Raw genomic sequence first — 27,988 nt, 5'->3', positions numbered from 1 at the left:
GTACTGGCATGGCTGTATTCTGTGCAGCTGGCTTAGGAAAACTGAAGCAAATGAATGAGCCATTCTCACCTGAATGCTATGTCTTGTGTCAGGTGAGGCTCAAAAAAGTACGTGAGTTTCTTAGGGGCAGAATCACACATTTTTTGGCCATTGCTGCGTTTTTGTTTGAGCATCTTTGCACACATATATGAGCATTTTAGAAGAGTATTTTAAGTGTTTTCATGTGTATTCAAACTCCAGGCATTTTGTTTTAGTCAATGGAAAGCACTAGGATAGGGGTGTCAAACTCAATTACATTGTGGGCTGCATCAGCAGTATGGTTGCTGTCAAAGGGCTTGTTGTATCTGGGGTGCACTACGTACAACGTGCAGGGTTCAAGAGTGCAGTACTAACAGAGTGCAGAGTTCAGAAATGGATTATATACAGAGTGCAGGGTTCAGGAGTGCATTACACACATAGTGCAGAGTACAGGATTATGCTACATACGGAGTATAGAGTTCAGGAGTGCATTACACACATAGTACAGAGTACAGGATTACGCTACATACAGAGTATAGAGTTCAGGAGTGCATTACGCACATTGTGCAGAGTACAGGATTACGCTACATACATATAGAGTTCAGGAGTGCATTATGCACCTAGTGCAGAGTACAGGATTATGCTACATACAGAGTGCAGATTTCAGGAGTGAGCTACTAACAGAGTGCAGAGTTCAGGAGTGGATTATGTAAAGAGTGCAGGGCTCAGGGGTGTATTTTGCCCAAAGTGCAGTTTCAGGGGTGGGCTATGCACAGAGTGCATAGTTCAGGGCTGCACTATGCACAGAGTGCAGAGTTCAGGGGTGCGCTATGCAAAGAGTGCAGGTTGTAAGGGTGTACTACATACAGAGGGCAGGTTTTAGGGGCGTGCTACATACAGAGTGCAGGGTTCAGTAGTGCATTATGTACAGAGTGCAGGGTTTAGGGTTGCACTACATACAGAGTGCAGGGTTCAGTAGTGCATTATGTACAGAGTGCAGGGTTCAGTAGTGCATTATGTACAGAGTGCAGGGTTTAGGGGTGCGCTGCATACAGAGTGCAGGGTTCAGTAGTGCATCATGTACAGAGTGCAGGGTTTACGGGTGCGCTGCATACAGAATACAGGGTTCAGGAGTGTGTTACATACAGAGTGTAGCATTCAGGGGTGTGTTGTATAAAGAGTGCAGGGTTTAGGGGTGTGCTATGCACAGTGTGCCACCTCCACTCGTCCCCAAAGCTTCCTTGCATCTCTCTCTCCTACCTGGCATGACTCTATTACCTCCTTCTGCCTCGCCTTGCTAGGAGATTATTCTCTCTCTCACATTCAGGAGATCTGTCCCTGCCGTGCCCCACTGTGAGTGCATGGTGGGATCTGTTAGTTCCAGGATCCACTGCGAGCAAAGCTGTCCGTTGTAAATACAGAGGCGAGAGCTGGAGAGTGAGAGTTGGAGGTGGCGAGATGGACATGTTCCGGCTGCAAAACTGGGTGTTAAGGCCACATGACAAGGCTTGGTGGTTCGAATATGGCCTATGGGCCTTGTGTTTAACATATGTATGTGTACTAGGAGGAGGAGATCAAGCTTAAAAATGCCTGAAATATGCTTGAAAAAACACTTAAAATTTGGAGATTTTTAGGCGTTCCTTTTGAAGTCTATGAAGCCAAAATGCCCAAATCTGCTTCAGAAATAGTTCATGTAGCTTTGGAAGCTTCAGGCTTGGAGCTGCAAGCATCTGAGTGCTCATTTGTGAACAGTCTCCATTGAAATACATTGGATTTTAGATGTTGAGCATTTTGGAGCTTCATACAGTACTTCAATTTGGAATATGCTTAGGTGTGAACGTGTTCTATAGACTTTAATAGGAGTGCCTGAAAAAAGAAAAAAGCTGGAAAAATGAATGTTTTTTTACTTACGCTTCCCCATTTAAAAGTATATGGGGCCAAAAAAGGTGTAAATCTGCTCCTGTACTACAAGTTGCATGTAAAAACATAAACAAAAAGGGTTTTTGCCCATAGCTTCTTATTAGATGCTAGCTTCAGTTCTCTAGCTGAAATAAAATAGGGGTTTCGTTGGACAACAACCCTTCTTTTCTTGATCCAGTTTGCATTACCTCCTGTGTGTTTGAAGTCAATACCGTAACATTAGCACACCAATATATCTGTGTGACTTGAAAGTGCTAATGTTTGTAGTTTCCATTCATCCTGGTCCAATAACACATCTCAACCTCTAACCTCTAATTGGACCAAAGGGAAAACACTCATGACAAAGACACATGTAGGGGAGATATATAACTTTTAAAATTCAATTTGTTGACTTTTACATTCCTTTTTGTGTGCATGACCCTCATCATTATTCAGTTACATGAACAGAGAGCACTAATGAATAGGGTCCCATCTGGAGTGCGCACACTTCTTCAGGGTTAGTTGAAGTATAATGTGCAGCTGACATGGAAAGGGTCATCGGGCCACGTGATACCAGGACAGCCTTGAACGGGAGCACATTTCAGAAGACAATGTAGTCGTATTAATGGATCCCTTAATGCTCTTAATGTTTTATGGAATTCCACAGCATATTTGTTAAAGTAGAACTTCGATCTCTTAGTAAAGTAAAATATTGTTTTACTGGGGAATGTAGTGGGAGTTATTTCTCAAGCAATTTGCCAACAGTCAGGTCAACTATTTAGTGCAAATCCAATTGCCTTATCGAAGGGTTTACAAAGTTTTTGTTTTTTTCTACCCTTCACCTTGCAGCACCTGACTGCTCCTGCTTTTCAGATGTCTGTGCTATCTATCATTGTACTTGGACACACAAGAGATCAGGGCCTGCTTGATATTGGTGCAATATTCTTCCATGAATTAAGCGTTTTTATGGTTTTATGGTCTCAAAATAAATTCTGCTCCTCTTTTGAACTAACTTGGTGTGTGGCACACCACCATCTCACACACATGCACATATACTTTGACCAATTTAGGGCTCATGTACAATACAGCTTCTAAACTTGAGTTTACGAGCTTTTGGCGTTTTTTTTACCAAAGCTCCTAAACACAACTTCATAAAAGCCTGTATGTCCATGCACACATAGGTTTTTAAAATAGTTTAGAAGCTGCTGCAGTTATGGGAGGTTCAACCTCCCTCAACCTCCTTCTCCTGAACACGGAAGAATCACGTTCAGGATAGGAACGTTTTAAAAAATCGTTTTCCCGTGGCCGGCAGTCAACAGAGTCTGTGTGTACATGAGCCCTTAGACAGGAGCAATTTAACCTATCAACATGTCTTTTGGAGTGTGGGAGGAAACCAGAGGACCTTGTTACCCATGTAAGCACAGTAGGAAAATGCAAACTCCATGTGGGTAGTGTCCTGCTGCAAGGCAGACATGCTAACTTCTAAGCTACTGTGTTGCCCTGTCTTTGCCCATCTCCTTCAGTATTCTAGAGAAAGATGTGCATTTTTTTTTTTTTGATAGAAGCAAAATGAGATTAGTCAGCTGATGATGCACAATGGGGAGATCACTAAACCTCAGGAACATGCTGCACATAGGTGTGCATCATTAGAGTGTGCATCCTAAAGCTCAAACACACATGCATGTAAGTGTGTGTATGTATATTTATATATATATATATATATACTGTATGTGTATATATTTATACACACACACACATATACACAGGGCTTTTTTCTCAGAGAGTAGGTGCAGGAACTCAACCACGCTCCCCACTGTTCTTTGGGTGAGGGCACGCTGCAGCAAATGGTGGGTGTGGCCTAATTGAACTAAGAGTTGGAGAGCCTTAAAGGGGCATTAAATACCAGAAGTGTACCATATACAGAGTGCAGAGTTCAGGGGTGCACAGTTTACAGAGAGCAGGGTTCAGGGGTGCACAGTGTACAGAATGCAGGGTTCAGGGGTGCGCAGTGTACAGAGTACAGGGTTCAGGGGTGCGCAGTGTACAGAGAGCAGGGTTCAAGGGTGCGCAGTGTACAGAGAGCAGGGTTCAGGGGTGCACAATGTACAGAGAGCAGGATTCAGGGGTGCACAGTGTACAGAGAGCAGGGCTTAGGGGTGCACAGTGTACAGAGAGCAGGATTCAGGGGTGCACAGTGTACGGAGAGCAGGGTTCAGGGGTGCACAGTGTAGGGTTCAGGGGTGTGCAGTGTACAGGGTTCAGGGGTGTGCAGTGTACAGGGTTCAGGGGTGTGAAGTGTACAGAGAGCAGGGTTCAGGGGTGTACAGTGACAGAGTACAGGGTTCAGGGGTGCGCAGTGTACAGAGAGCAGGGTTCAGGGCTGCACAGTGTACAGAGTGCACTTGGGGTGAATATGGTATGCCCAGGCACTCCTGGCACACCTCATGCACACGCCTATGATGCTGCAGTTATCTAACCAACATTACACCCTTCCATAAGTTTAAATTATGCATACCACTTAGAAAATGAGCCATGTATAGCCACTCAAAGCTAAGACATTGTCCTTTTATTTTTTAAATAAAGGTTGGTGTTTTTATAGCATTAGCTCTTTCGGTTAGTCCATGTATCCTAAGGGATACATCTGATGAGTACAGAAGCACCATTGATGAGTTGTGGGTGCTAATTAATAATAGCCGTTTAAGTTTTAGCATGTAATTATCATATATGAAAACCTATATCCCTAAGTATATGAGGCTATTTAAACACAATAAAAGCGTGCTGTATGTCAAGGGATTAGTTGACTTAACACTCATACTTTTAATAAAACTGAGAAAAACTGAGATTCCATTTGAGAAGCCCTGGAAAGTTATATTAAGCCAGTAAAACGTCACCAGCACACCATTGGAAAAATATACATTCATTTAATAGTGCAGAAGCAAATGAGTCAAATAAGTCAACGTTTTGGGACTGCACAGGGTCCCTTCCTCAAAGCGACATAGTCACGGAGTGCTGGAAATTTATGCTGCACCATCTGCTGCAGTCATTGCAAGCACCCATCTATTACCAAGGTCCAGCACTGAAAGTAGTGCAGTCCTCATCCTTTGATTTAATAGGCCAACATCCATCATAAAGTGAAATGGTTAGTTTTTAGAACTTTAAAGCTAAACTCCATTACAACAGCTAAATGCATGGCTAAGATATGTCATTTTTTTATCTTGCAACCTCGCCGACCTGCCAGTGACCCAAATTTTTTTTCTGCAGTTAGTCAGTACGTCTTTGTCACTGGCCTGATTCCAGGCCAGCATCTTATACTATCTGTATTTAAATACAATTAATATTTTTATGATTGATACATAACTGGATTCAATTATGATTTTATTGTCTACCTGTAGTTCTGCTTTAAAGTGTTAGTTCTTCATTTTTATAGATGACCCAGCTAACTGTAGTAGGTTTGTCTGTGCAACTTAGGCTGCATTCACAGCTAAGCGTATCCACTTTGAGCGCTTTTCCGGAATTTTTTTGTGCGTTTTTATGCACACTTTTGATGTGTTTTAACAATAAATTAATAATTAACCCTTAACTTTAGCCATTACCACTTAAAAAAATAAAATAATAAATAACTTAACACCCTAACCCCTACACAAAATAAATTGTTATTATTATTATTATTATTAACAATATAATTTTTGTTCGAGTTTGGGTGTTTTTTATTGTTATTTTATTATTATTATTATTATTATTATTAATAATAATAGTAATAATATTGTATTTACTATTTTTTAAGGTTAATTATTATTTATTAATGTATTACATATTATTTTATTCTACTTATTTATGATGATTTTTAGTTGTTTTTGTATTTATTTTACATTTATTTCTACATATATTATTACTACTTTATTTTTAAAATTTCTTCATGTGAGCAGGAAATCGCGCAAAAACGCGTGACAAAACGTGCGAATGCACACAAAAACATGCAAATGGCACGTTTCCATTAATTTCTATGATAATAAAAACGTGCCAATAACGCTCAAATCTGCTAGATTTGAGCTACAAAAAAAGCTCCAGAACTTTTTTTGAGCTTCAGGCATTTGTCTTCAGGTGACATGGAGTGGAGATGTGAACCAACTCCATAGAGAATAATTAATTTTTTCCCCCTCCAGCGTTTTGGAGCTTCAAGATACAAAACGCTTAGGTGTGAATGCAGCCTAAGCGTATGACTCTTCTGTGCATAATGTATTATAAAATGCAAAGAGAAAAGTACAGATAGACAGGCCAGATATTAATGTTCATGTTCTTTTAGTGTAACAACATGTGTTAGAAATACCAAAATGTTCACTTCGCCAGTCATAATTTTTAAACGGCTTCAATAAATGCCATTGCAATGGACACGATTTGGGATTGATGATCCTCTAGAATCATTTTATCTGCATAATTTAAGATTTAAAATAGATAAAGGTCACGCTATTCAATCATGTATATACAAATGTAAAAATTAGATGATTAGAACAGTCCACAAGTGATGTGAAAATAAATCCTGATGTCAATGTCCACCATCCACCACCGTAGTGATCTTAAATATCAATGCCTCCCCCAGGCATTGAAAGGCTGGAAAGGCTTGCTTACAAGCCCCTATTGATTCCTCATTACGAGGGGTCGTTAGTGCTTGTGGCTTTACCCCAGCCAAGGCCTTTCTCCAGTTCCAGATGGTCTCCCAACAAGATCACCCCTTAACACCGTTTAAGATGTGAAGATTTCTCACTCAGGTTCCAGGTGATGCATCTCCTCCGTCCAGAGGAAACACAAAGACAGTTGTTTTGTGAGTCTTTGTATTACCTCCGGACGGAGGAGATGCATCACCTGGAACCTGAGTGAGAAATCGTCACATCTTATATGGTGCCAAGGGGTGATCTTGTTGGGAGACCATCTGGACCCGGAGAAAGGCCTTGGCTGGACTAAAGCCACAAGCGCTAACCATTCCTTTGTAATGAGGGATCAATAGGAGCTGGTAAGCAAACCTTTCAGCTGTTGGTGGAGACACTGATATTTAAGATCACTACGGTGGTGGATGGTGGAGATTGACATAAGGATTTATTTTCACATCACTTGTGGACTGCTCTAATCATCTCATTTTTACATTTGTATGTACATGATTGAATAGCGCAACCTTTATCTATTTTATGTTTACTCATGGTGTATATGCCTCACAGAAGGTTTGCTGCTTACACTTTTCATTCAGAATATTTCTTAGCGCATTTTTTTTCAATTTTCTTTATGTTTTAAGGTTTGTTAATGTTATAATTTCTAAGCTGTGCAGCAACCCATAGCTAACCATTACCCCTGAATTTTCTAAAGACAGCCCAAAAATATGATTGGTGATTGGTTGCAGTTAGGTACAACATTGATTTTTAACCTTGCCTAATATAACCTTGCATTAAAAAAAGGTTTTCATAGCCCAGTTTGTAGGCATTAAACTGACAATAGATAAAGGTCACTATATGCCTACCACTGAGAAACATAGCTCAATACAACTTAAATGATTCTATTATTGATACATTAAATGATGGGAGCAATTTTCAATTTTGCTATATATGTCATATTGACATTGTCATCAGGCAGGCTGCTAAATATACATCTAAATGTGCTTTGATGTCATAGCTGACAATGGTTAGGTATGGTTTATTTCTGGCGTGTCTTCTATGAGACAGAGCCATCATACAGGCTGGATGGACTGGGCCTTCGGTACGGGTGGCTTAATGCTTTATAATTAAGGATTTGCTCAGTTGGGTCTAAAGTTAGGGAAGGAAAGTCTGTTAAAACTTGTTGCCTAAGCAGTGTACTTAACAAACCACTGACTACTAACCACCACAGAGATAGAATCTTCTTGTTGTAAAATGCTGTATTCCACTCTAGAAAGATTTTTTTTTTTTATCAAATATAGGCCATCTGAAATATTTGGACTTTCATTGATGTCAGTTAATACGTCACTATAGACTCATTTCACTTTTAATTTGAAGGACTTAATTATAAGCAGTTAATTAAATATTGCTGATTCCTTTCTATTCCATTTATAAATGTTCTAACCCGATCTAGGATTCCTGAGTTTATAGATATAATGTTTGATTTCATTTTAAAGACATGATATGATTGTCCTGATTCTGATTGTATTGGTAGAACTGGTAAATGATCATGTGTCTATGGACAGCCCAATATAGGCCCATGTAGAAAGGCCCAGGTTGGACAATCTTGGGGGAAGAATCAACTGATTATGATGGCTTTTCCTAGCTGATGGTTCTTGTTCCTAGAATTAAAAAGCTGGTATCCCCCGTCCACACCGATGCGATTAGTCATGCAATTTGACAGTCCCACATTGCATGGCAAGTCGCACCCTATTGTTGGCAATGGAACCCAACCGTTCAAATCACTGCAACTTAGGAAAAGGTTCCTGCACTACTTTTTGCTGATTTCATTGCGACTTGCATAAACTTCTGTTGTATGAAGTCGCAAGCCACAATAAAATTGGCAAAGCAAATCGAATTGATGTGCAGCTTTGAAATTGCGCTGCAGTAAAAACATTTCTAAGCCACACCGGTGTGAACGGGGGATTAGGGCATAAATATATACTATATGCTTATGCCACATTAATTCACCAGATGTGGCAGTGACGTTTATTGACCTCTGTATAAAGTCTGGCTACCTATAAGTGTGATAAGCTACCCGCATATGTACCCCAATACAATACAAATAGTACCACTCAAATTCTCTCCTAACCTGTGTCAGTTGGATCTGCATGTGAAAAGACTGGGGTAAGACAGATAGAATTGGCTTTTTCACACCTTTCTATTTTTTTTGCTAATACTGCAGCATAAGGATTAAAAATAGTTAATACATATTGGGAGAGTTTAGCTCCGCTTTAAGGATGTATATAGTGACAACAGTTTGCACAGAACTCTACAAAAGTGTACCAGACATTATCCAAGTTTAACCCAAATCTCCCATTTACCTTCTATACCATGTCCTAATATTTTTTATTCTTTTCACTTATTCCTGTAGCAAGAAACAGCTTTAATTTCTCCCTGTGACAACATGACCAAGCTTGTAAAAGGCTTGTAGTAGCAGCTGACAAGAGTTCCTATTGATGCAGACATACCCCCAAAACTACATCTCCCGAGAGCTCTTTCCCTATACACAGTGTGAGTGGGAGTCAAGGCTGTAGTATTGTTTTTCTGGAAAAGAAATCAATGTATGCATGTGCATACCTCCCAACTTTTTGAGATGGGAACGAGGGACACCTATTATCAAAAATATGTAGGCGTAGGACACCCCCGCCACGCCCCCTTAAAGGGGAATTATACAAAAAAACAAACAAACACTTATTAGTTAAACCCACAAGTGCTTTTTTTAACCACTAATATTCCTTTATACTGGCTTTTGAAATTTATAAATGCAACAATTTAGAAATGAGATGAAAGGTTTAGCACTGGGAAACACTTTTTGAAAGATAAATAGTGCATTTTATATACAACTCTCTAGATAAGGACAAAATGAGGCACAAATGAGGAGGAAAGAGGGACAGAGGGACTTTGTTCCAAATCAAGGACAGTCCCTAGAAATTAGGAACAGTTGGGAACTATGTATGTGGGAATGGACATGGAGGGATAGGGAATAGGTTGAGTTCTGTAGTCTAGCAGGCAAGACTCACAGCACTGCTTGAGAGTTCATTTTAGCAAAGGCATTGGGGTTGATTTACTAAAGGCAACTAGACTTTGCATTTGCTCCAGAGCTTAGTAAATGAGGGGAAGCGCTGCTGGCTTTCATCCAATCATGTGCAAGCAAAAATGCTGGGTTTTTTTTACTTGCATGTGATTGGGTATTCTTTGTAAAGTGAAGCTTCACTTCATTGACTAAGCTCGGGAGCAACTGCACTTGCAGAGTATAACTGTGCTTGCAAAATGCACATGTCTACTTGCCTTTAGTAAATCAAACCCACTGTGTCGTCAGCTCAAACAGAAATGTAAAACTACGCTGAATTTTTGAAGTATTTTTCTTTACCTTAAAGCAGAGTTCCAGCCATTTCTGTGTTTATTAAAAGTCAGCAGCTACAAAAAGTGTACTTACTGACTTTTAATAAACACACACTCCCCTGTCCTACGATCCAGCGATGCGGTCGCCCAAAGCCTTTGTTCTCTCCCCCGCCTCTCCCTTGTGCCAGCATCACTAGTGGGGGCACCCAGCTGTGAGAACTTGCTGCTTCACAGAGGGGTGCGCACTGCAAATGCGTGAGTTGCGCTGTGCATCTTGAATGGCCGGGAAATCTTCTGGGATCTGTGACGTGTCCCAGAAGATTGCAGGAAGGGAGGGGGAAAAGAGAACTTCAGCTCGGGCCTCCTGCCAAAACTAGGTACCCCCCCAAAACAAATGACATGCCAAATGTGGCATGTCAGGAGTCCTTGTAGCGGAACTTCCACTTTTGGGTGTAACTCTGATTTAAGCATTTTTAAAGGGATAAAACACTGGGAAATTGCATGTATTTCAGGGATGTACTGAATATGTTTCTTTCTAATTTCCCTGACATACACTTTATATGGTGTAGGCCTCATCTATAAAAAACATACAGAAGTATGAACAGTTTTGGGGCCTGCAGCAACCAATCACATTTGTCTACCTTTTTCCCTCTACCACAGTATTAAAGAGGAACTGCAGTCTGCTCACATAATTTGTAATAAAAACATCTTTGTCATTCTGAAGCTTTCCTCCAACCACTTTACATAATATTTTATATATACTGTGATTCTGTACTTGCCAGATATGTTGCAGAAATCTCCCTTCACTGAGTCTGGTGGCAACCATTTTAACGGTGGGCAGCTGAAGCTGCTGGCTGTTCTACTTCCTGGATTTACACAGACACACAGAGGCACACCTCCAGCTCTGCAGCTTTCATTGGCCCTTTTCTGACTCATCTGACTCTCACGAGAGTGAGTGAGAAAGAGAGCTGTTCATGATGTGATAAGCCTAGGCTTTTTACTAGACAGAAAGAAACAGAAAGTGTGATGTATAAGGTATTTACTGGCAGAAAAAAAAAAATTACTATCCAAAGTTAAAACAACAAGGGCAGAGGATATAATAGATGGAAAGTTGAAAAAATGACTTAGGCTGGGTTCACACCCAGACGGATCTCTGACTGCTCGCAGCAGGGGGTCCAGGGCGTCCCTGTTCTCCATTTCAGGGACAAATCAGGGCCTGAATTCGGACTCACAGAGCTCCTGTGCAAGTCGTTCTGCAGCCACAACAGAGATATGTGAACCGGCTCCATAGAGAGCCGGTCACAATCTCCTGTCATGTGAACTGGATGCGGGGAGACTCACATCCAATTTGCATAGGTGTGAACCCAGCCTGAAGGGCCGCTTTAATATGAAAGTGAGAAATTTTAAATTTTGTCCTTTTGTGATTTTTATACTATGTGCATTTCTTTGTATGTTTGCATAGGAATGCATGGGTGTATCTCAGTATGTACTATGTTCCATACAAGTGCCTGGGCGGCCTGTAAACCCCTGTGAACCATTTACCTATGCTCTCCGACAATCCAAATAGATTAATCCGGTGCCATTGAGGAGGCGATGTGTCGAGATGACAGTTTACAGCAGCTAGGCCTGCACTGTGCTTCACAGTTCACAAGATTTCTATGCAGGTATCAAAGAACAGATAAAATCACACATGTTTTTACAGCTCTCATCACCTGAAGGATTTTCCAGACGATTCTCTCCCCAGTAAATGTTTCTGGTACAGGCTGGAGGGTGTGTGCTTTATATTGCTTGTTCCAAGCTTTAGACTGTACATTGTTCGGGCAGAAAGCACTGTTGTGTTGGTTAATACCCGATTGTTTTGTATGTCAAAACGTAACCATAAAAGAGGATTTCCCATGTGCTGGGGGCACTGGGCGAGGTAGATGTTGTGTAATCAAGGTTTGCTCCAGAAGCCTTTTAGGTGCATTTTATGCATGAGATGCGGTGTCAGCTATTATTGTTTTTAATAATATTCTCAGTGTGCTGACTGTAAGCCCCGTAGTAAATGTAAGCCGTATAAATCATGTTCAGAAAAGATTTAATAAGCTGTTTTGCAAGTACAATATTTTTATCTTTGAGTAAATATGCCATTTTGATGCAATCACTATTGCTGCATTACTGGTTGTGCAGCTCATGTCACTTACTGGATGGAAGGAAGGAAGGAAGGGTAGGTGGAGGGATTGATGGAAAAAAGAATGGATGGATGGATGGATGGATGGAAGAAAGGATGGATGGAAGAATAGGTAGGCAGATAGATGGACACTAAGAGTTTTTTTCGAACCCCAAAATGCATTCTAATAGGCAGTATGGCAATGTATAGCAACATGCTCTATACATGTGTGTTGCCATTCATTGTTATATGCACTCCAGTGTACATATACAGTGTACAGCATCATACAGATGCAATTGATGTGTGCATTGTGGTGCATTGCGCTTTTAAAAGTAAGGATGGATTTTTTTTTTTGACGTGTGAATGGACCCATCCCACCACCTAAACCTCCTTTGGGCAGGGTTGCTCTTAAGCCTGGTACATACTACAGTTATTTGGTTGCACGAAAAAAAAAAACCTGACAGCTCTGGTCGGGAGCTGCTGTACTAACCACGCAAGGTTAGTTCAGCGATCTCCCCCGTTGAGCTGTTGTGTTTTGACAGGGGGATGGCCCCCACGCCAGAACACTCTAAGCACTCTCTGCCATTGGCTGAGAGCGCTCATCGGGAGTCGATCGGCCGCTGGTTTTCCAGCATGCACGTCTGACATACACTCGGGCAGAATGTCGGCCGGTATTTTTTGTACCGGCAAATGTTTTCTGACAGTCTGCCAGTGTGTACGGGGCTTTAATCCTTTTAAAGTCCAACTCCAAGTGTTAAGCCAGCCATATGTGGATCAAAATTTGACCAGCCAAATTTTGATCCATGTATATGCTAGTTGGTTGTACACATGTTGATCTATCGATCAACACATGTACAACCACCCTGTTTTTCCTGAATGGTCAATGCCACTGGCTATAGCTGGCAGCGCTGATCATTGTATTCTACTAGCAAAAATGTTTGGATAGGGGAATTAGATCTTTTTTTTTTTTTAGTTCAACCCACTGGTTGAACGAAAAAAAAGAATGAATTGTGTATGGTCAGCCTTATGGCCTGTACACATGATCAGAAAATCATATGAAAAATACCACTTTCAAAGAGATTGTATGATAATCTGATCGTTTGTACACAACCTTCAAGACCGATCACGACAGTTCATCCGATGGGACAAGCACAAAAATGTTTCTTGTACGATACCAGATCATACGATTTTCGTTTAGTCAGTACAGTTGTCGTTCAAAAATACAATAGAAAATACACTACAACACATTACATCATTTACTAATTTTTATTCTGTCGTAAGAGAATTTTGTAACTTTAGTAAAACGTAGTTTTCGATATGAGAGTAGCATGCCAAAAAAACCCAGATGATCATTCATCCGATAATCTCATCATGTGTACCACGCATTATAAAGACAATCTGCCCTTGCAGTGGGGTCCCTCACATGGCAGGGGTTAAGCCTAGGTTCACATCACTGCGTTCTGTGTGTAGGGCAGCTCATTCATTTCAGTGGGCTTCCCTACCTGCGGAGAAGCAGATAAAACAATCCCTGACCCTTTTTTAAATTACGTCCACATGAAATTGTATGATACCATATATTTTTTTGCACACGTGACAGTGTGGGAGTTTTACTGATGCACAGGGATGGCATTAGGAACAGATGGCACCCCCAGACATCTGCTAAAGGGCAGTGTGTTATGCCTACGGGTCCGAAATGCATGCAAAGTGTGAACCTAGGCTAAATGCTTGTTATGTCAAGGGGGTGCAGGAACAGGCATTGTTACTTAGCTTATTCTCCTCTCTGGTTGGCTCTGGCACTGCCCTCTTCTTCTCCCTTAAGATTCCTGTCTCTGGCAGTCCCTGAGCACCATCATGCATAATACAGGGTTTTGAAGCTTGTACTGTACTTGGTGAGAGTGAATGCGTAACCTTGTTCAGGAGCGCCTTATTGAGGAGGCTGCAGAGGACTCCTCATTCCGCTGGTGGCAGTCACTGTGAGGGTAGATTGTTTTTAATTCATATAGTTGGGCTTTATTTACTGATTTCTTTAAAGTTTCACCTGGACATGACTGAACCATTTAATTGTCATGTCTATTGGTGGGGGCAGACACTGTGGGGTTGATTTACTAAAGGCAAATCCACTTTGCAGTACTAGTGCACTTGAAAGTGCAGTCGCTGTAGATCTGAGGGGAAGATCTGAAATGAGGGGAAGCTCTGCTGTTTTTATCATCCAATCATGTACAAGCAAAAATGCTGTTTTTTATTTTCCTTGATGTCCTCCTCAGATCTACAGCGACTGCACTTCCAAGTGCACTTGCAGTGCACTTGTAAGGCAAAGTGGATTTGCCTTTAGTAAATAAACCCCTATGGCTCTTTGTTCTCAGAAAAACTAGCAATGGACTGTGTTCATATTTTGGGCAAATCACTGTTGGTTCTGCCAAGAGAACACCAGAACTGTGAGTGATTGTCCCCTCACCATCTCCATAGACATTTTCATGAATGTTTCTTTGATACAAGAATGAACAGTAATTTTTTAAAAAGCCTCTTCTTCATCCAACCACCATTAAATGTCTAACTTAACTTGTACAGGTTGCATTAGTAAGTTGAATCAATTAATTACCTAACATGCAATTATTCAGCTATAGAAAGTATGTTATACATATGCATCACTAATGATGGGGATGGCTGGAAATAGGAGCTCCTGTAGTGGCACCAAGGGAGGGTATCTGGCAGTGCTGCACAATATACGCTAGTTCGCTATGAGAACCATTACGTATACGTATATTACGTTATCAGAACCTTGGTGTGGTTGGATACATGGAGAACACAATGAAGAAAAAAAATTAAATATATATGGAAATATATTCACATTATAAATACATTTTAGACATATATATATATCTCAAAGATTGTACTTGTAATTGCATATCCATGTTTTAGTTCTTTTTCTTTTTCTTACCTTAGCTTTTAAATGTGCCTTTTCTGTTCCCACACAAAATCTAATCAAGAACATGTTGGACAGAGATAATATATTGTCTCCTATTGATAAGGTTTTCATATCCTGTGATCTTATCGTACACCTGCATTAACTAATTGGCTTTGTGAGTGATATTGTGCCCTTCTGTTCTTTCATTTAATATATTTTTTTAGTTTCCTTTTGTTTGTATGTTGAACATTATCTGCCTCAGGGGAATAACATTTGGGACAACTGGAAATGATTAAAAAAGTAGATGATCTTTGTGAGTTATATCATTTAGTTTAGACATGACTACCATAGTAGGTGGATGTTGGTGGGATTCGGCCGTGTGTTCTCACGGCTACAAGTGTAACAATATAACCAGCATTTTTGTAGTCACCAAAGAAGTATGGGTTTTTATATTCCATCAATGTAACTGGTAATTTATAGTATAGAAGGAAGTATACATTGTTGGTGTTGTCATACTGAATTACCTCCAAGTACTGATGAGAGAGAAGATGACCCAATATTTAGATACTGAATCAATAGATTGGTAGTTGTGGTTTATGTTAGTTACTAAACCCTTCTGAACCACTCCAGGAATCCAAGTTTTTGCATTTACGCAGTACATTTTTGGTCCACGTGGACCTTTAAAAGCTGTTTATTGGTTGATGAAGACCATTGCAAAGATTGTCAAATGAAGCATGCTTTACAAATACTTGTATTTGAGATCAGTTTGAGATCCTTCTCGGTTCCTTTGGAGGTGATTTTGACCTCTTTTAAAGCCCCTTTTGGGTTTTTGGGGCAATGTATAGGTAGAAAAGCATTTGTGACACAAATATATTCCCATGTACACAGGGCTTTTCGGGTCTTTTTTTCAGTTGGGCTTTCTACTGCAGGATCATAGTCATTTGTGCGGTTCTCCACATGATGCATACCATTGAGTTTTCAGATCGCTCAGCTAGTGAGGCTGGATCTTTTTAAGCTGCACACATTTGATAAAGTAAGATTTTTTTTTTCCATGTTTGCAGTTACAAAGAGGATCCCACCATTTTCTTAGTCTAACAGTGAAAACAGAACTGGTCATTCCCCTTAAAGTGGATGTGTTCTCTAAAGAAACGTCACAGTGTTTTTTAACAGTCTGCATCGCTGTAGACATCGTTTCTGTATTTTTGAACAACAACCCTGAGTGTAAATTAATTCATAGCTTTGTAAACATTTTCCCCTTATCCTCCCACCCTTCTTCTGATTTTTACAGATGAAATATCCTTTTTGGCCATACCTCAGCTTCAAAAGGACATCTGCAGAACTCAAAATAGTACTCAAACTCATACTCAAAATGGTCAAATTTAAGTTGGTCTAGACCAGGGGTTCTCAACCAGAACGGTTCCTCTACAGGTTGCTAGGGGTTCCTTAAACAATGAGCAATTTCTATCTTTAACCCTTTAAGTTCTACTGACACCATTGATCTTTTTAAAAAAAAAGAAAGTAGGGGTATATGGCGCTTACCTATATACTAAGGGCACTACCAGTATAAAAAGGAGAAGAGAGACTATATCAGGGGTGTGCTAGGGACTGAACCCTACTTATACAATAACCACCAATCTCAACTCCTATAACGCAACCTGATATTCTTTACTCAGTGCCTATTGTGGAAATATAAAAAGTGTATAAATAGTGAGGGTAATATAGTGAGTAGTGAGTAATAAAAATAAGGATAAAAATAATTATTTAATCCTAAATTGCAATAACACAAGGGCTACCCTGAAAGTGCATATGCTATGTGCATCCAAATACGTAAATACAAAAGTATATCCCTAAATATAGTACCACAAGGGTACCTTTAATATTACATATTACTATGTGCTAATAATACATAGATACCACCAGGAAAAAAACAAAACCTATATATCCTAGCGGTTTGAAAATAAGAAGTACATATGATGTGCTGCTGCACATTTAAATATATAAATCTATAAGCCCTCATTCACACGAGGCGGACTCCGCTTCCACGTAGCCCGCCTCGGTCCGCCGGCTCAGCGGTAGATCTCTCCGTTGATCTCCGCTGAGCCGGCAGATGACAGGTCCCTCTCTGCTCACTGAGCGGGGAGGGGCTTGTCAGGTGCCGCTGCTGCCTATGGAGGGATCGGATGAAAACGGACAGCATGTCCGTTTTCATCCAATCTCACCCGATCCGATCCGCCAGCGACGGATTTGGACGTAGGGCCATCCGTCTACTTTTTGCGGATCGGACCGGGTCGGATATCAGCGGACATGTCTCCGATGACATCTGTCGCTCCATAGGCTAACATGGAGCGCCCATTCAGGTCCGCCGTCAAAACTGACAGGCGGACCTGAACGGTCCGATCGTGTGAAAGGGGCCTAAGTGTCCAAAAGTGTTGCATCCAATAAGAGTTGGAAATCAAAATCAAAATAATTAGAAATATAAATATATGGGCCAGAACCCAAAACAAAGTGTATATGCGATTATAAATATATATGGATAAAAAGTTGATTAGATAATCAAAAACGGTCCACTGGACTGTTTTTGATTATCTAATCAACTTTTTACTTTAGTGAACTCCTGGATTCATCATTTTAGAAATGGGCGTCAGGTTCAATTTAAGTTAAAGTGTAATGCCCCGTACACACGGTCGGATTTTCCGATGGAAAATTTCCGATCGAAGCGTGTTGTCGGAAATTCCGACCGTGTGTGGGCTCCATCGGACATTTTCCATCGGATTTTCCGACACACAAAGTTGGAGAGCAGGAGATAAAATTTTCCGACAACAAAATCCGTTGTCGGAAATTCCTATCGTGTGTACACAAATCCGACGGACAAAGTGCCACGCATGCTCAGAATAAATAAAGAGATGAAAGCTATTGGCCACTGCCCCGTTTATAGTCCCGACGTACGTGTTTTACGTCACCGCGTATAGAACGATCGGATTTTCCGACAACTTTGTGTGACCGTGTGTATGCAAGACAAGTTTGAGCCAACATCCGTCGGAAAAAATCCTAGGATTTTGTTGTCGGAATGTCCGAACAAAGTCCGACCGTGTGTACGGGGCATAAGAATAGCCAAAATCTTTTTCTAAGTTTTGAATTCAGTGGAAAGGAGTACAGTCCCTTTTTAAGTTTTTTTTTTGTTGCTATTTTACTAATGGGTATATTAACCCAGTCTACTTTTCCTGGTGACCACTGTCACTGAGGCAGGAAACAATAGGAAAGCCAAGATTTTACAGTTGTCACCAGAAGACAAATAGACAGGAAGTCTTCCCTGGGACGCAAACTGACAGGGTTTTAATCTCTTCCCTGATCTATCCAATACTGAAAAAAAAAATAGTTTTGACTAAACATACAGTAGTAGTAGAATTCCATGATGACCAAAACCATTACAGCACATTGCGTTTCTGGTTCCGTAAAAAGTCAAATAATTAAACAGGAAATCATTTAAACATAGATTTCTTTAGCATTTTTTGTGACTTTGCAATTTGTATGCAGGATAACATCCTGAAATTAAATCCGGAAATGTATTCCATCATTTCCATGATAAAATGTTCACTTTTTAACATCATCATTGTGTTAAAGTTTATCTGGCCGCGTTTCATAATTTGCAGGCGTTTAGTGTCGTAGCATGCGTTTTTGTTTGTGGTACGTGTGCATATTGTGAGATGCTTCTTCACCAACCATCTGGGTATAATTACAATCAAGATAGTAATGTTGGAAACAATGAAGGGATATGAAATACCACTTAGCAAGGAAAGTAAGTAAAGACAGGAAGAAGAGAAAGATATAGCAGCTGTGAGCTTGTATTTAAAAGAAAAAAAAGTAAGCAGTCAGTATCGCTGAAAAAAAAAACGGAGCATACTTTGTGGTTTTGTAGCAAAATAATAGTCATCCTAATACTCTTACTTTTTATTAGTGAGATTTCCTAATATGATGCTATAGTGAACATACTATACTATACTTTTCTAATTCTAAACAGATTTAAACTCCGTAGAATAACTTTTCTGCTATGGTCTCTTGTGAGGGATCTCTGTGGGCACTGCAACATCCTGCATCAGAGAATAGTGGATTGGTCCTCTATCCTTTCCTCGGGGGCTGGCAATAATACCTGTAGATTATACATCAGGGTCCCAACTAGGATCCCATCAGAACTACAAACGCTTCAGCACTGCCTCGCATAACTTTATTTTTTTATTTATTCACTTTTTTTGTTCATTCATTCATTCATTCATTCATTTGCATTTACATGTTGTGCATGGTACAGGTAACGAGGATCACATTATAATCAGAAGAGTTTTACCACCACCTCACATATGGTTTTTCTTTTTATTTATTTGCCTTTTGTGCATATTCTACTCTTAAAGCTGAACTCCAGGCAAAGAGCTAAATAAAAATATGAAATACATATATGGGACTGTTTTTTACCTGCCAAAGAATTCAAATTTTTGTCCATGTATAAAATTTAAACAGCTCTGTCCACAAATCACAGTCATGTCTATCTAGATTGAAGACCTGATTTTTCTTTGCTGTTGTTAAGTTACACTTAACAGCATATATATAAGGATATTTATGGACAGTATCTAGAGACAGAGTATTGCATCCACATCCCTAATAAGTAGCAAATAAAAGACGTTTAAAGGGAACAGATAAAGACCTGTCCCTCAAAAGTGGTTGGGACTTTTAAGGATGCATATGTCTGTCATGAGGCAAGCACAATCATAGAAGATATTTGAAAATTCATTTATTACAAAAAATATACACGTTAAAATAATATTAGTCATGGAACAAATGACCGGAGTTAATACTCATTTTAAGAAGATTGAACAGATGCTTGGGTGTACTGAGCAGCCGACGCGTTTCACAGTTAGAATTACTGCTTCTTCGGGGCTGTTTCCCATGCATCTGTATAGTTCAAGTTACAAAAACACTTAACCACACTTCAGGTCTTATTCCTCCTTCAGCCTTTGACTGGATAGTGAAAGGAGAAGCAGCAGACTCAAGAGATCATCTCTCTGTCACTCTGGAATTGATTTACTAAAACTGAAGAGTGCAAAATCTGGTGCAGCTCTGCATAGAAACCAATCAGCTTCCATTTTTTTTTTTGTGAAAGCTTTACTGAACAAGCTGAAGTTAAAAGCACAGCTGCACCAGATTTTGCGCTCTCCAGTTTTAGTAAATCAACCCCTCTTTCTCTATCACTATGCTCCTTGTTATCATATAAGCACTTCAGCACAGCTGATTGGCTCCTTGTGCTGCTTCTCCCTCTCCCAGTGTTAGCTCTGCTGTTCAAATAAAGGCACTTGCACTGCTTGCATTTCAAAAACATATTTAATAATGTAATCATAATTACAAAGCTGCATTGTTCTGTTACTTTGCCTGCCTGACGTTCAGTTTTAACTGAACAAGAATAGTTTCATCACTGCCTCACATACATTTATTATGATTTTGCCTTTATTTTTTATTCATTCATTTCCATTCATGTTTTGTGCATATTTTCATTTTTAACGTTTTCTTTTCCAGTCACATTTTTTGTTTTGATTTCTTCACACGGGCCATATCACCTGGATCAAGTGCAAAAATTGGTACGTAATATTAGCCCCTTAGATACCAGTGTTTTATATATATATATATATATATATATATATATATATATATATATATATTGCATTCTTGTGTTTTGTTTTCTTTGTGTCATGACCAACTGAGACACTAATATACATTATTAGCATTCAGAGCTACATAATGAAAACACGTTTCTATAGTCTGAACACCTCAAGTCTCTAGCGGCTTATTGTAAGCTCATATGCAAACATCTTCTCTTTTAATGCTAGGCCTGAGATTGTAACCACAGTAGCAATAGAATCCATTTTCACTTCAGTCAATATTGCTTTAGTGTGTATGCATATATATATATCCTTATGTGCTTTCTTTACGCTTTGTTTGTATTTGATGTTTTTAATGATACCTAAGATCTATTACTCCAGAAAAACACATTCCCATCGCTCTTATTGATCTGTTATGTCTGTTTTACATAATCTTTTTTTTTTTCTACTTTAATCCAGAAGGGCTTTCCCTTAGAATCTGTTCTGTTGAAATATATTGTGATTTGATTGATAGTGGAGCTGATTTGTGAAACCTGGAGCAAAGGCAGAGCACCTGCAACCAATTAGGTTTTATCCTTTAAATACAATTTACAGTATATGACTGGATGGTATGTACAGCCGCTCTGCATTTGCCTCATTCATCCTAAATCAGCCAGTATAGTTCTAGTGTATTACACTACTTGGAACTGAATGTATTTCCCTATAGCCACCACTTAGATTCATTTTTCAGGACTGTTTTGGATCTGATTGGTGATTGTGGAGAAGTAATTCTGTTAGGTCAGTGTTTGTACAGGACCACACCATTTACTGTTTTCGGATTGTGGTGTGATCGAGCCGATGAGAAATAGAGCACAATCTATTTTCTCATTTATTAAAGTGACACTAAAGATTTGTTTTTTTTTTTTTTTAAATAACAAACATGTCATACTGACCTCGACTGTGCAGCTCATTTTGCACAGAGTGGCCCCAAACCTCTTCTTCTGGGGTCCCTCTGTGACTCTCGCGGCTCCTCCCCGCATCAGATGACCCCCTGGGAGGAGCGCTCTCACGGGGGGGGGGGTTACCTTGGGGGCGCGCTGCTGAGTCCAGCATTCGGCGTCCATAGAGGCTGAATGCAGGACTTGGTTCCGCCCCCAGCGCCCGCGTCATTGGATTCGATTAACAGCAGCGGGAGCCAATGGCTGCGCTGCTATCAATTTATCCAATCAAGAGCCGAGAACCACCTGCAGAGAGAGAGCGCGTCCCCGTGGGACAAGTTCGAGGGTTCAGGTAAGTAAAACAGGGCGGCTAGGGGGAGCGGTCATGGACAGGTGTTTTTTCACCTTAATGCATAGGATGCATTAAGGTGAAAAAACATGAACCTTTACAACCCCTTTAAGGTGTGTTGACAGTCCATTTAATAAGTGGACTGCATAGCGCAGTGTGCTGCAGCACACATAAATTAATGCTTTGAAGTGCATTGCATTGTGGTTTGAACACCTCAAGATCTTTGAGGAGAACACATTATTAACTAAATGAGGAAATTAACAAAGCGTCATGCATCATTATAATGGTGTTACAAACTGGTGCAAGTGGCGCGCACCACATTAACAAAGCAGATAGACCTATTTCAGATCTACCTGCATCACCCATGCCAGTTTCTGTTTTAGAGGGAAATAGAAGCTAACACAGGATTAACACCTAATACAAAAAAAAAAACTGATCTTAGCAGTTTTCAGTATCGAATTTCCAGAAGACTCCCACCAGATTTGACATGACGCATGGAATGTGAACTGTCTGCTGATGACTTAGCAGACCCCTTACATGTATCTTTCTAGCCATGCAGTGAACAAACTACAGGGACAGAGCCTGCATTTAGGCAGGAAAAGCTCCTATCAATGCCTATACCCCCAACTGCTTACCTCAGCAAAAGCAAGTTTAAAGAGGAACAGGTTCCTTCAGAAAAAAATATGTCAGCAGCTACAAATACTACAGGTCACTTACCTGTTCAGGGATCCGGCTATGTCCTCATCGGAGCCGATTCTTCAATCGACTTCGGGTGCAGACACAGGTGTTCTATCGAGAAATGCCTCCTGTTGAAAAATGCCCCAGATGGGTCTGCACATGCGCAGTTCCAAACATCACTCCAGCTGATATATTGATCAGCTGGCGTGACATCAACACAACACATGCACAGATTGTCTAAGGCATTAGCCAACCCTATGCAAACAGCAGGGAACATAGTTGTCAGATTGAGCCTCGCTGTTGTGGGGCAGGTTGTGGGTGTGTTGAAGGGCGGGTTTTGTGTGTGTTGCAACCCTCCCTTAGACACAGGCAAAACCCGCCGTTCAACACACTAAACCTGTCCTGCAACACAGACAAAACCCGCCCTTCTGCACACGGAAAACCCGCCCCGCAACAGCGAGGCACATGCGCAGATCCATCGGGGGCATTTTTTTGACGGGAGGCATTTCTCAATAGAACACTGGCATCTCTAGTAAGAGAAACAGGAAGTAAAAAAGTTATGATATGCTTTGTGAATGGTCCCGTAGTCTTCTGGGACCTGTAAAGGAGGAGGGCCGAAATTCTGGCTAAGTTTGGACAGTGATCTGAGCCGGAAGTGGGAGTGGATACCTGTCAAAACCGGGTACCCGCTCCCCCCCCCCCCAAAAAAAAAGTGCAAACAAGTGGAGTTTCCCCTTTTGGGTGGAGCTCCACTTTAACAGCAACCATATCACCCCCCTTCCCCCCCACAATGTTCTCAGATGAGGGTTAGGGGCAGCGAGAGAGAATTAGAACAAGCAGCTCCAACTCTCCTGCACTCTATACCATGTCTGCCACAGATACAGTATAGAAAACAGAGCATATCAGAAAGGGATTGCACCTCCTTTGTTAATTAGAAGCAGGATCTGCTCCTTTTTCTCTGTTTAGAAGAGTAGTGCAGGCTTTATGCCAGAGCCTCAACATTTCCCCCCAATGTGTTTATTTTACCAAAATATGCCCAAAAATGCTGACACTTGTTTTAATTTTATGTAAAAATACATTATTTTAAGTAAAAATAAATTGCTATTACATTTTCCACCCTTATTCTTTTTGTTGGAAAAAAATATAAACACTCTATCCCTCCCCGCTTCTCTCTCTCTCTCTCTCTCTCTCTCTCTCTCCCTCTCTCTGTATATATATTATATATATATATATATATATATATATATATATATATATATATATATATTTACAGCATGTATAAATATATAAGATAGGTTACAAAGCTATTTTTTTTATGCATACCAATTTTATGTGCTTTTCTTTATACTCCCAAAATGCTCATTATGAGTAGGTTTTATACGCTCTACACTGGTTTTATGCAGCCCCTGTTAATCTGTGTATAGCGTCTACAGATAAAACATTGTGCAGATCGTTCATTATCTTTTGTGTCATCCAGCTTACATAGAAAGTTTACTGGTAGACACACTGATAAATACCGTTACCATCCAATAAGGGATCAGGGTTGTGTAAGTGTCAGTTATGGGATGATAAATCACACCCGTAGTAAGAGCTCTAGTTTTTAATTAGGCCTTAGAGACTTTTCCTCTGATAACTGAAACATGACTACATTGCGCTGTTTTTGGTTTATAGTTTAAAAACTAGTGCAGTCTATAGATTTTCATAAATACCAATGCATTAGTATCAAGGAAAATAATAGTCCTATTTGTAAAGCAGAAACAAAGAAAACTGTTATAGGGTAGCTGTCATGGTGGAGGGATAGACTAGCTTGTTATTGGAGTTTCTCTAGTCTGTCCCCAACTGACCGGAACATAAGGAAGTCACTAATACATCAAGCTGTTTATTTATTAAGGAAGCTTTTGGACACAGTTATTTTATACTGGAAGTATAATTTGTTACTGTTGCAGTAGTCTGAAAGCTGATATTTCAAAATCTTTAACATGTTCTCTCAGCCTAAAAACAATCTGAAACCCAATTCACACCTATTATAGTCCCTAGAGATACATATTTTCTCAGCCTATGGCTACATTCATATTGCAGTTTTAATATTGCCTACATTTTACATGAGGTATAATTCAACCCTATGTAAGGTGCATTTTGCTGGAAGTCACATCAAAGGTACAGCTACTAGATTTTTTCTTTTTAAAACAATGCTCCAAAATGTAGAGGTATGAATGTAAAAACCTTTAGGCCTCCATCAGACCTCTCCAGCCCATTACAGTACATTAAAAGAGAATCATGGCCATACCTTTCTTATGGGTCACACACAGGAGTACATTTACTTTAGCACAGAGTGAGCTGATAAGGACTATAACCTGCTATCAGCTGACGTCACTGAACTGCTCCAGGCTCTGAAAGGATCCCAACTATATTCTCTGGATCCACCCAGCTGCCTAATTGCCAGGTGGCTCCAGCTTTCAGGGAGTGGCTAAGAGCCGGAACTGACTGCGTCCACCACTCTCCTACCCGGCTCTCCAGTGAGCGCTGGAGGGGCTGAACAGGGATCGGTGACTAATGCCCCGTACACACGGTCGGACATTGATAGGACATTCCGACAACAAAATCCTAGGATTTTTTCCGACAGATGTTGGCTCAAACTTGTCTTGCATACACACAGTGACACAAAGTTGTCGGAAAATCCGATCGTTCTGAACGCGGTGATGTAAAACACGTACGTCGGGACTATAAATGGGGCAATGGCCAATAGTTTTCATCTCTTTATTTATTCTGAGCATGCGTGGCACTTTGTCCGTTGGATTTGTGTACACACGGTCGGAATTTCCAACAACGGATTTTGTTGTCGGAAAATTTTATATCCTGCTCTCAAACTTTGTGTGTCGGAAAATCCGATGGAAAATGTGTGATGGAGCCTACACACGGTCGGAATTTCTGACAACAAGGTCCTATCACACATTTTCCATCGGAAAATCCGACCGTGTGTACAGGGCATTACAGTTACTGCTCTCCACTCTGAGCAGACTGAGAACTGAGGGATCAGCGGCCCTGTGATCGCTCCGTTCTCCTGATGTGGGATGGCTGCTGTATCACACAGATGCTGGAGCATGGATGGGAGTATGAGTGTTTCTTTTTTTATGTACCCCAAGCGTCTCCTTAATATTTGACATTGCACCTCAAGGCTACATTAGTACAGCAAATGCATCCGTTATACTGTATATCACCAAATAATTTAGCTGATGAGGACTCCTTAGAACTAATCAACCAATAATTATTCTATGTAAAAATGCTTTTTTGCTTTATAACATTCACATATTTAAAGTGTTACTAAACCCACAACTGTAAAATCAGTCTGTATATGCAGTAAAGCATGCTTGTTATACTCACTGTGGAACCTAAGGGCTTACTCCTATGAATTGTGTAAAAAGGCTGTTTGATCCTGTGTTCACTGATCCTGCTCTTCTTTCACCGTCCCCAAACCATTTCCTGATAGAACAGAGCCTTGGGGGCAAGCTGCACATGCTCAGTTTGGTGTGTATTGCTAGAGAGTTTTCTTTTTTCTTGGGAGAGTGCATGTAATCAGCACAGGGCCAATCAGCACTGTTCAGACAGAGGGTCGGGGGTCCTGCAGCCTCATAGGACAATCAAGGGAAAATTAAAACTCCTCCTTCAAGTTTTAACCAGACACTGATAGAAGTCACAAGACTGCTCTAACTGCTGATGAGAAAATGTATTTAGCGGTTTATATTTACTAAAACTATGTCATCTTCTTTGTTCTTTGTACTGTGGGAGACCAGATGTAGTGAATGCAGGGTCCTGGGTTTAGTAACACTTTAAAGAGAAACTGCAGTCTGCTCACATCATTTGTAATAAAAACATTTTTGCCATTCTGAAGTTTCCCTCCAACCATTTTGCATATTATTTTATATATACTGTCATTTTGTACTTGCCAAATATGCTGCAGAAATCTCCCTCCACTAAGTCTGGCTGCAGCCATTTTAACTGTGGGCAGCTGAAGCTGTTGCCTGTTCAATTTCCTGGATTTACACAGACACACAGAGGCACACCTCCAGCTCTGCTGCTCTTATTGGCCCCCTTTGACTCACCCCTCCTCCCTTCCTGACAAACTCTCAGTGAGAGTAAGAGAGAGAGCTGTGCATGATGTCATAAGCCAGACAAGGAACAGCAAGTGGGTTGTATAAGGTATTTACTGGCAGAAAAAAATGTTTTACTATCCAAAGTTAAAACAACAAGGGCAGAAGATTTAATAGATGGAAAGATGAAAAAATTCCTGAAGTTCCACTTTAAGTTGGATGGAAGATTCATCCAACTTGCACATGTATGCGCAAACACTTTTGTACTGTATCTGTACAATAAAACTTATTAATCTCACGTACTCCTTAAACAATGAACGTTAATAGTGTGCAGATTTTTGGTTTCGTAGGTATGTTTAAATTTGTGAAAAATTAGGAATCTGATTCTGAGCCCAGGTTTTAGTCATATTATAAAGAATTATTTTACTTCAGCCTTATAATAAAGCTAAATTCTCCCCTAACAAAAGGTGTAAAAATGTGTGCCAGTCTTTCCATCCATGGATGATATGTCGCCAGCACACTAAAAAGATTGTTTCAAAGTGATGATCACATGCCTGAAGAAGAATCCCGGTGTTCTGCCGAGAAAGTTCCGCTCGGCGGATAAGGACCCCCCTCTACTGTGCAGGCGCTGCGCCTGCGCAGTAGGATCCGGCGGAAATAGCTGAAGGTGAATAGCTCAAAATCAGCTGTACACGGCGCCTGTAAGAGGGCCCCTCGTGGGCTTGCTTCATTCGCCATGGTTCGGGCACGGCCTTGCTTCGCTCGGCTCTTTTTTATTCCCCCTCTAGGTCCACTTGGATGGTGGGGAAGGAACCTGGACCTAGGGCGCAGGCGCTGTGTACAGCTGATTAAAGATTTTGAGCTTCGGCTATCTCCGGCGGCTCATAGTAGTTTGTACTGCGCAGTACAGGGGGGGGGTCCTTATCCGCCGAGGGAACTTTCTCGGCAAGACACCGGCATGCTTTTCTATGTGATCATACAAGCATAAATAGCTTGGCACTTTGAAAGAAGCTTATCGGTGTGCTGGCGACATATTTCATGATGTTTTTATCTTTCCATGTTGTAAATCATGACTAGTTAGGAGTCACTGCAGCACCCCCTAATCACATGCTCAATCCAAGTATGGTGTCCGAGAGAAATATACTGTATACATCCAGTCTTGCCATCCAAATACCTCTAGCAGAAGCACTACCTGGACTTACTTCCCAGCACATTCCAATATATCAGAAACACAGTTTGGTCCAGAGCATACCACCAGGCTGCTGATGGGATATTTTGTAACTATTACCTTATTGGATTAAATGGAATTTTTTGTCTTT

General features: G+C 40.5%; 1 protein-coding gene across 14 annotated transcripts in view; it reads left to right on the top strand.

Annotated features, from left to right (window-relative positions):
* The window catches only part of PCDH7 (protocadherin 7), a 1,158,392-nt gene that overhangs the window by 13,964 nt on the left and 1,116,440 nt on the right, over positions 1-27,988 (top strand). For 4 of the 14 annotated variants that reach the window (XR_012237047.1, XR_012237048.1, XR_012237046.1 and 1 more), the window contains exon 2: positions 20,555-20,616. The exons of the other annotated variants lie outside the window; for them this stretch is intronic. Coding sequence is in view for 1 of the 4 variants with exons in the window: in XM_073609043.1 (XP_073465144.1) it covers positions 20,555-20,572 (18 nt within the window). In the remaining 3 variants the exon portion in view is untranslated. The remainder of the gene's footprint in view (positions 1-20,554; positions 20,617-27,988) is intronic. 14 annotated transcript variants of the gene reach the window in all.

The sequence above is a fragment of the Aquarana catesbeiana genome, linkage group LG01 (genome assembly GCF_042186555.1).
Source record: "Aquarana catesbeiana isolate 2022-GZ linkage group LG01, ASM4218655v1, whole genome shotgun sequence".
Lineage (NCBI taxonomy): Eukaryota > Metazoa > Chordata > Amphibia > Anura > Ranidae > Aquarana > Aquarana catesbeiana.
Note: the sequence above shows the minus strand (reverse complement) of the source record. Positions and strands in the feature narration are given on the sequence as shown.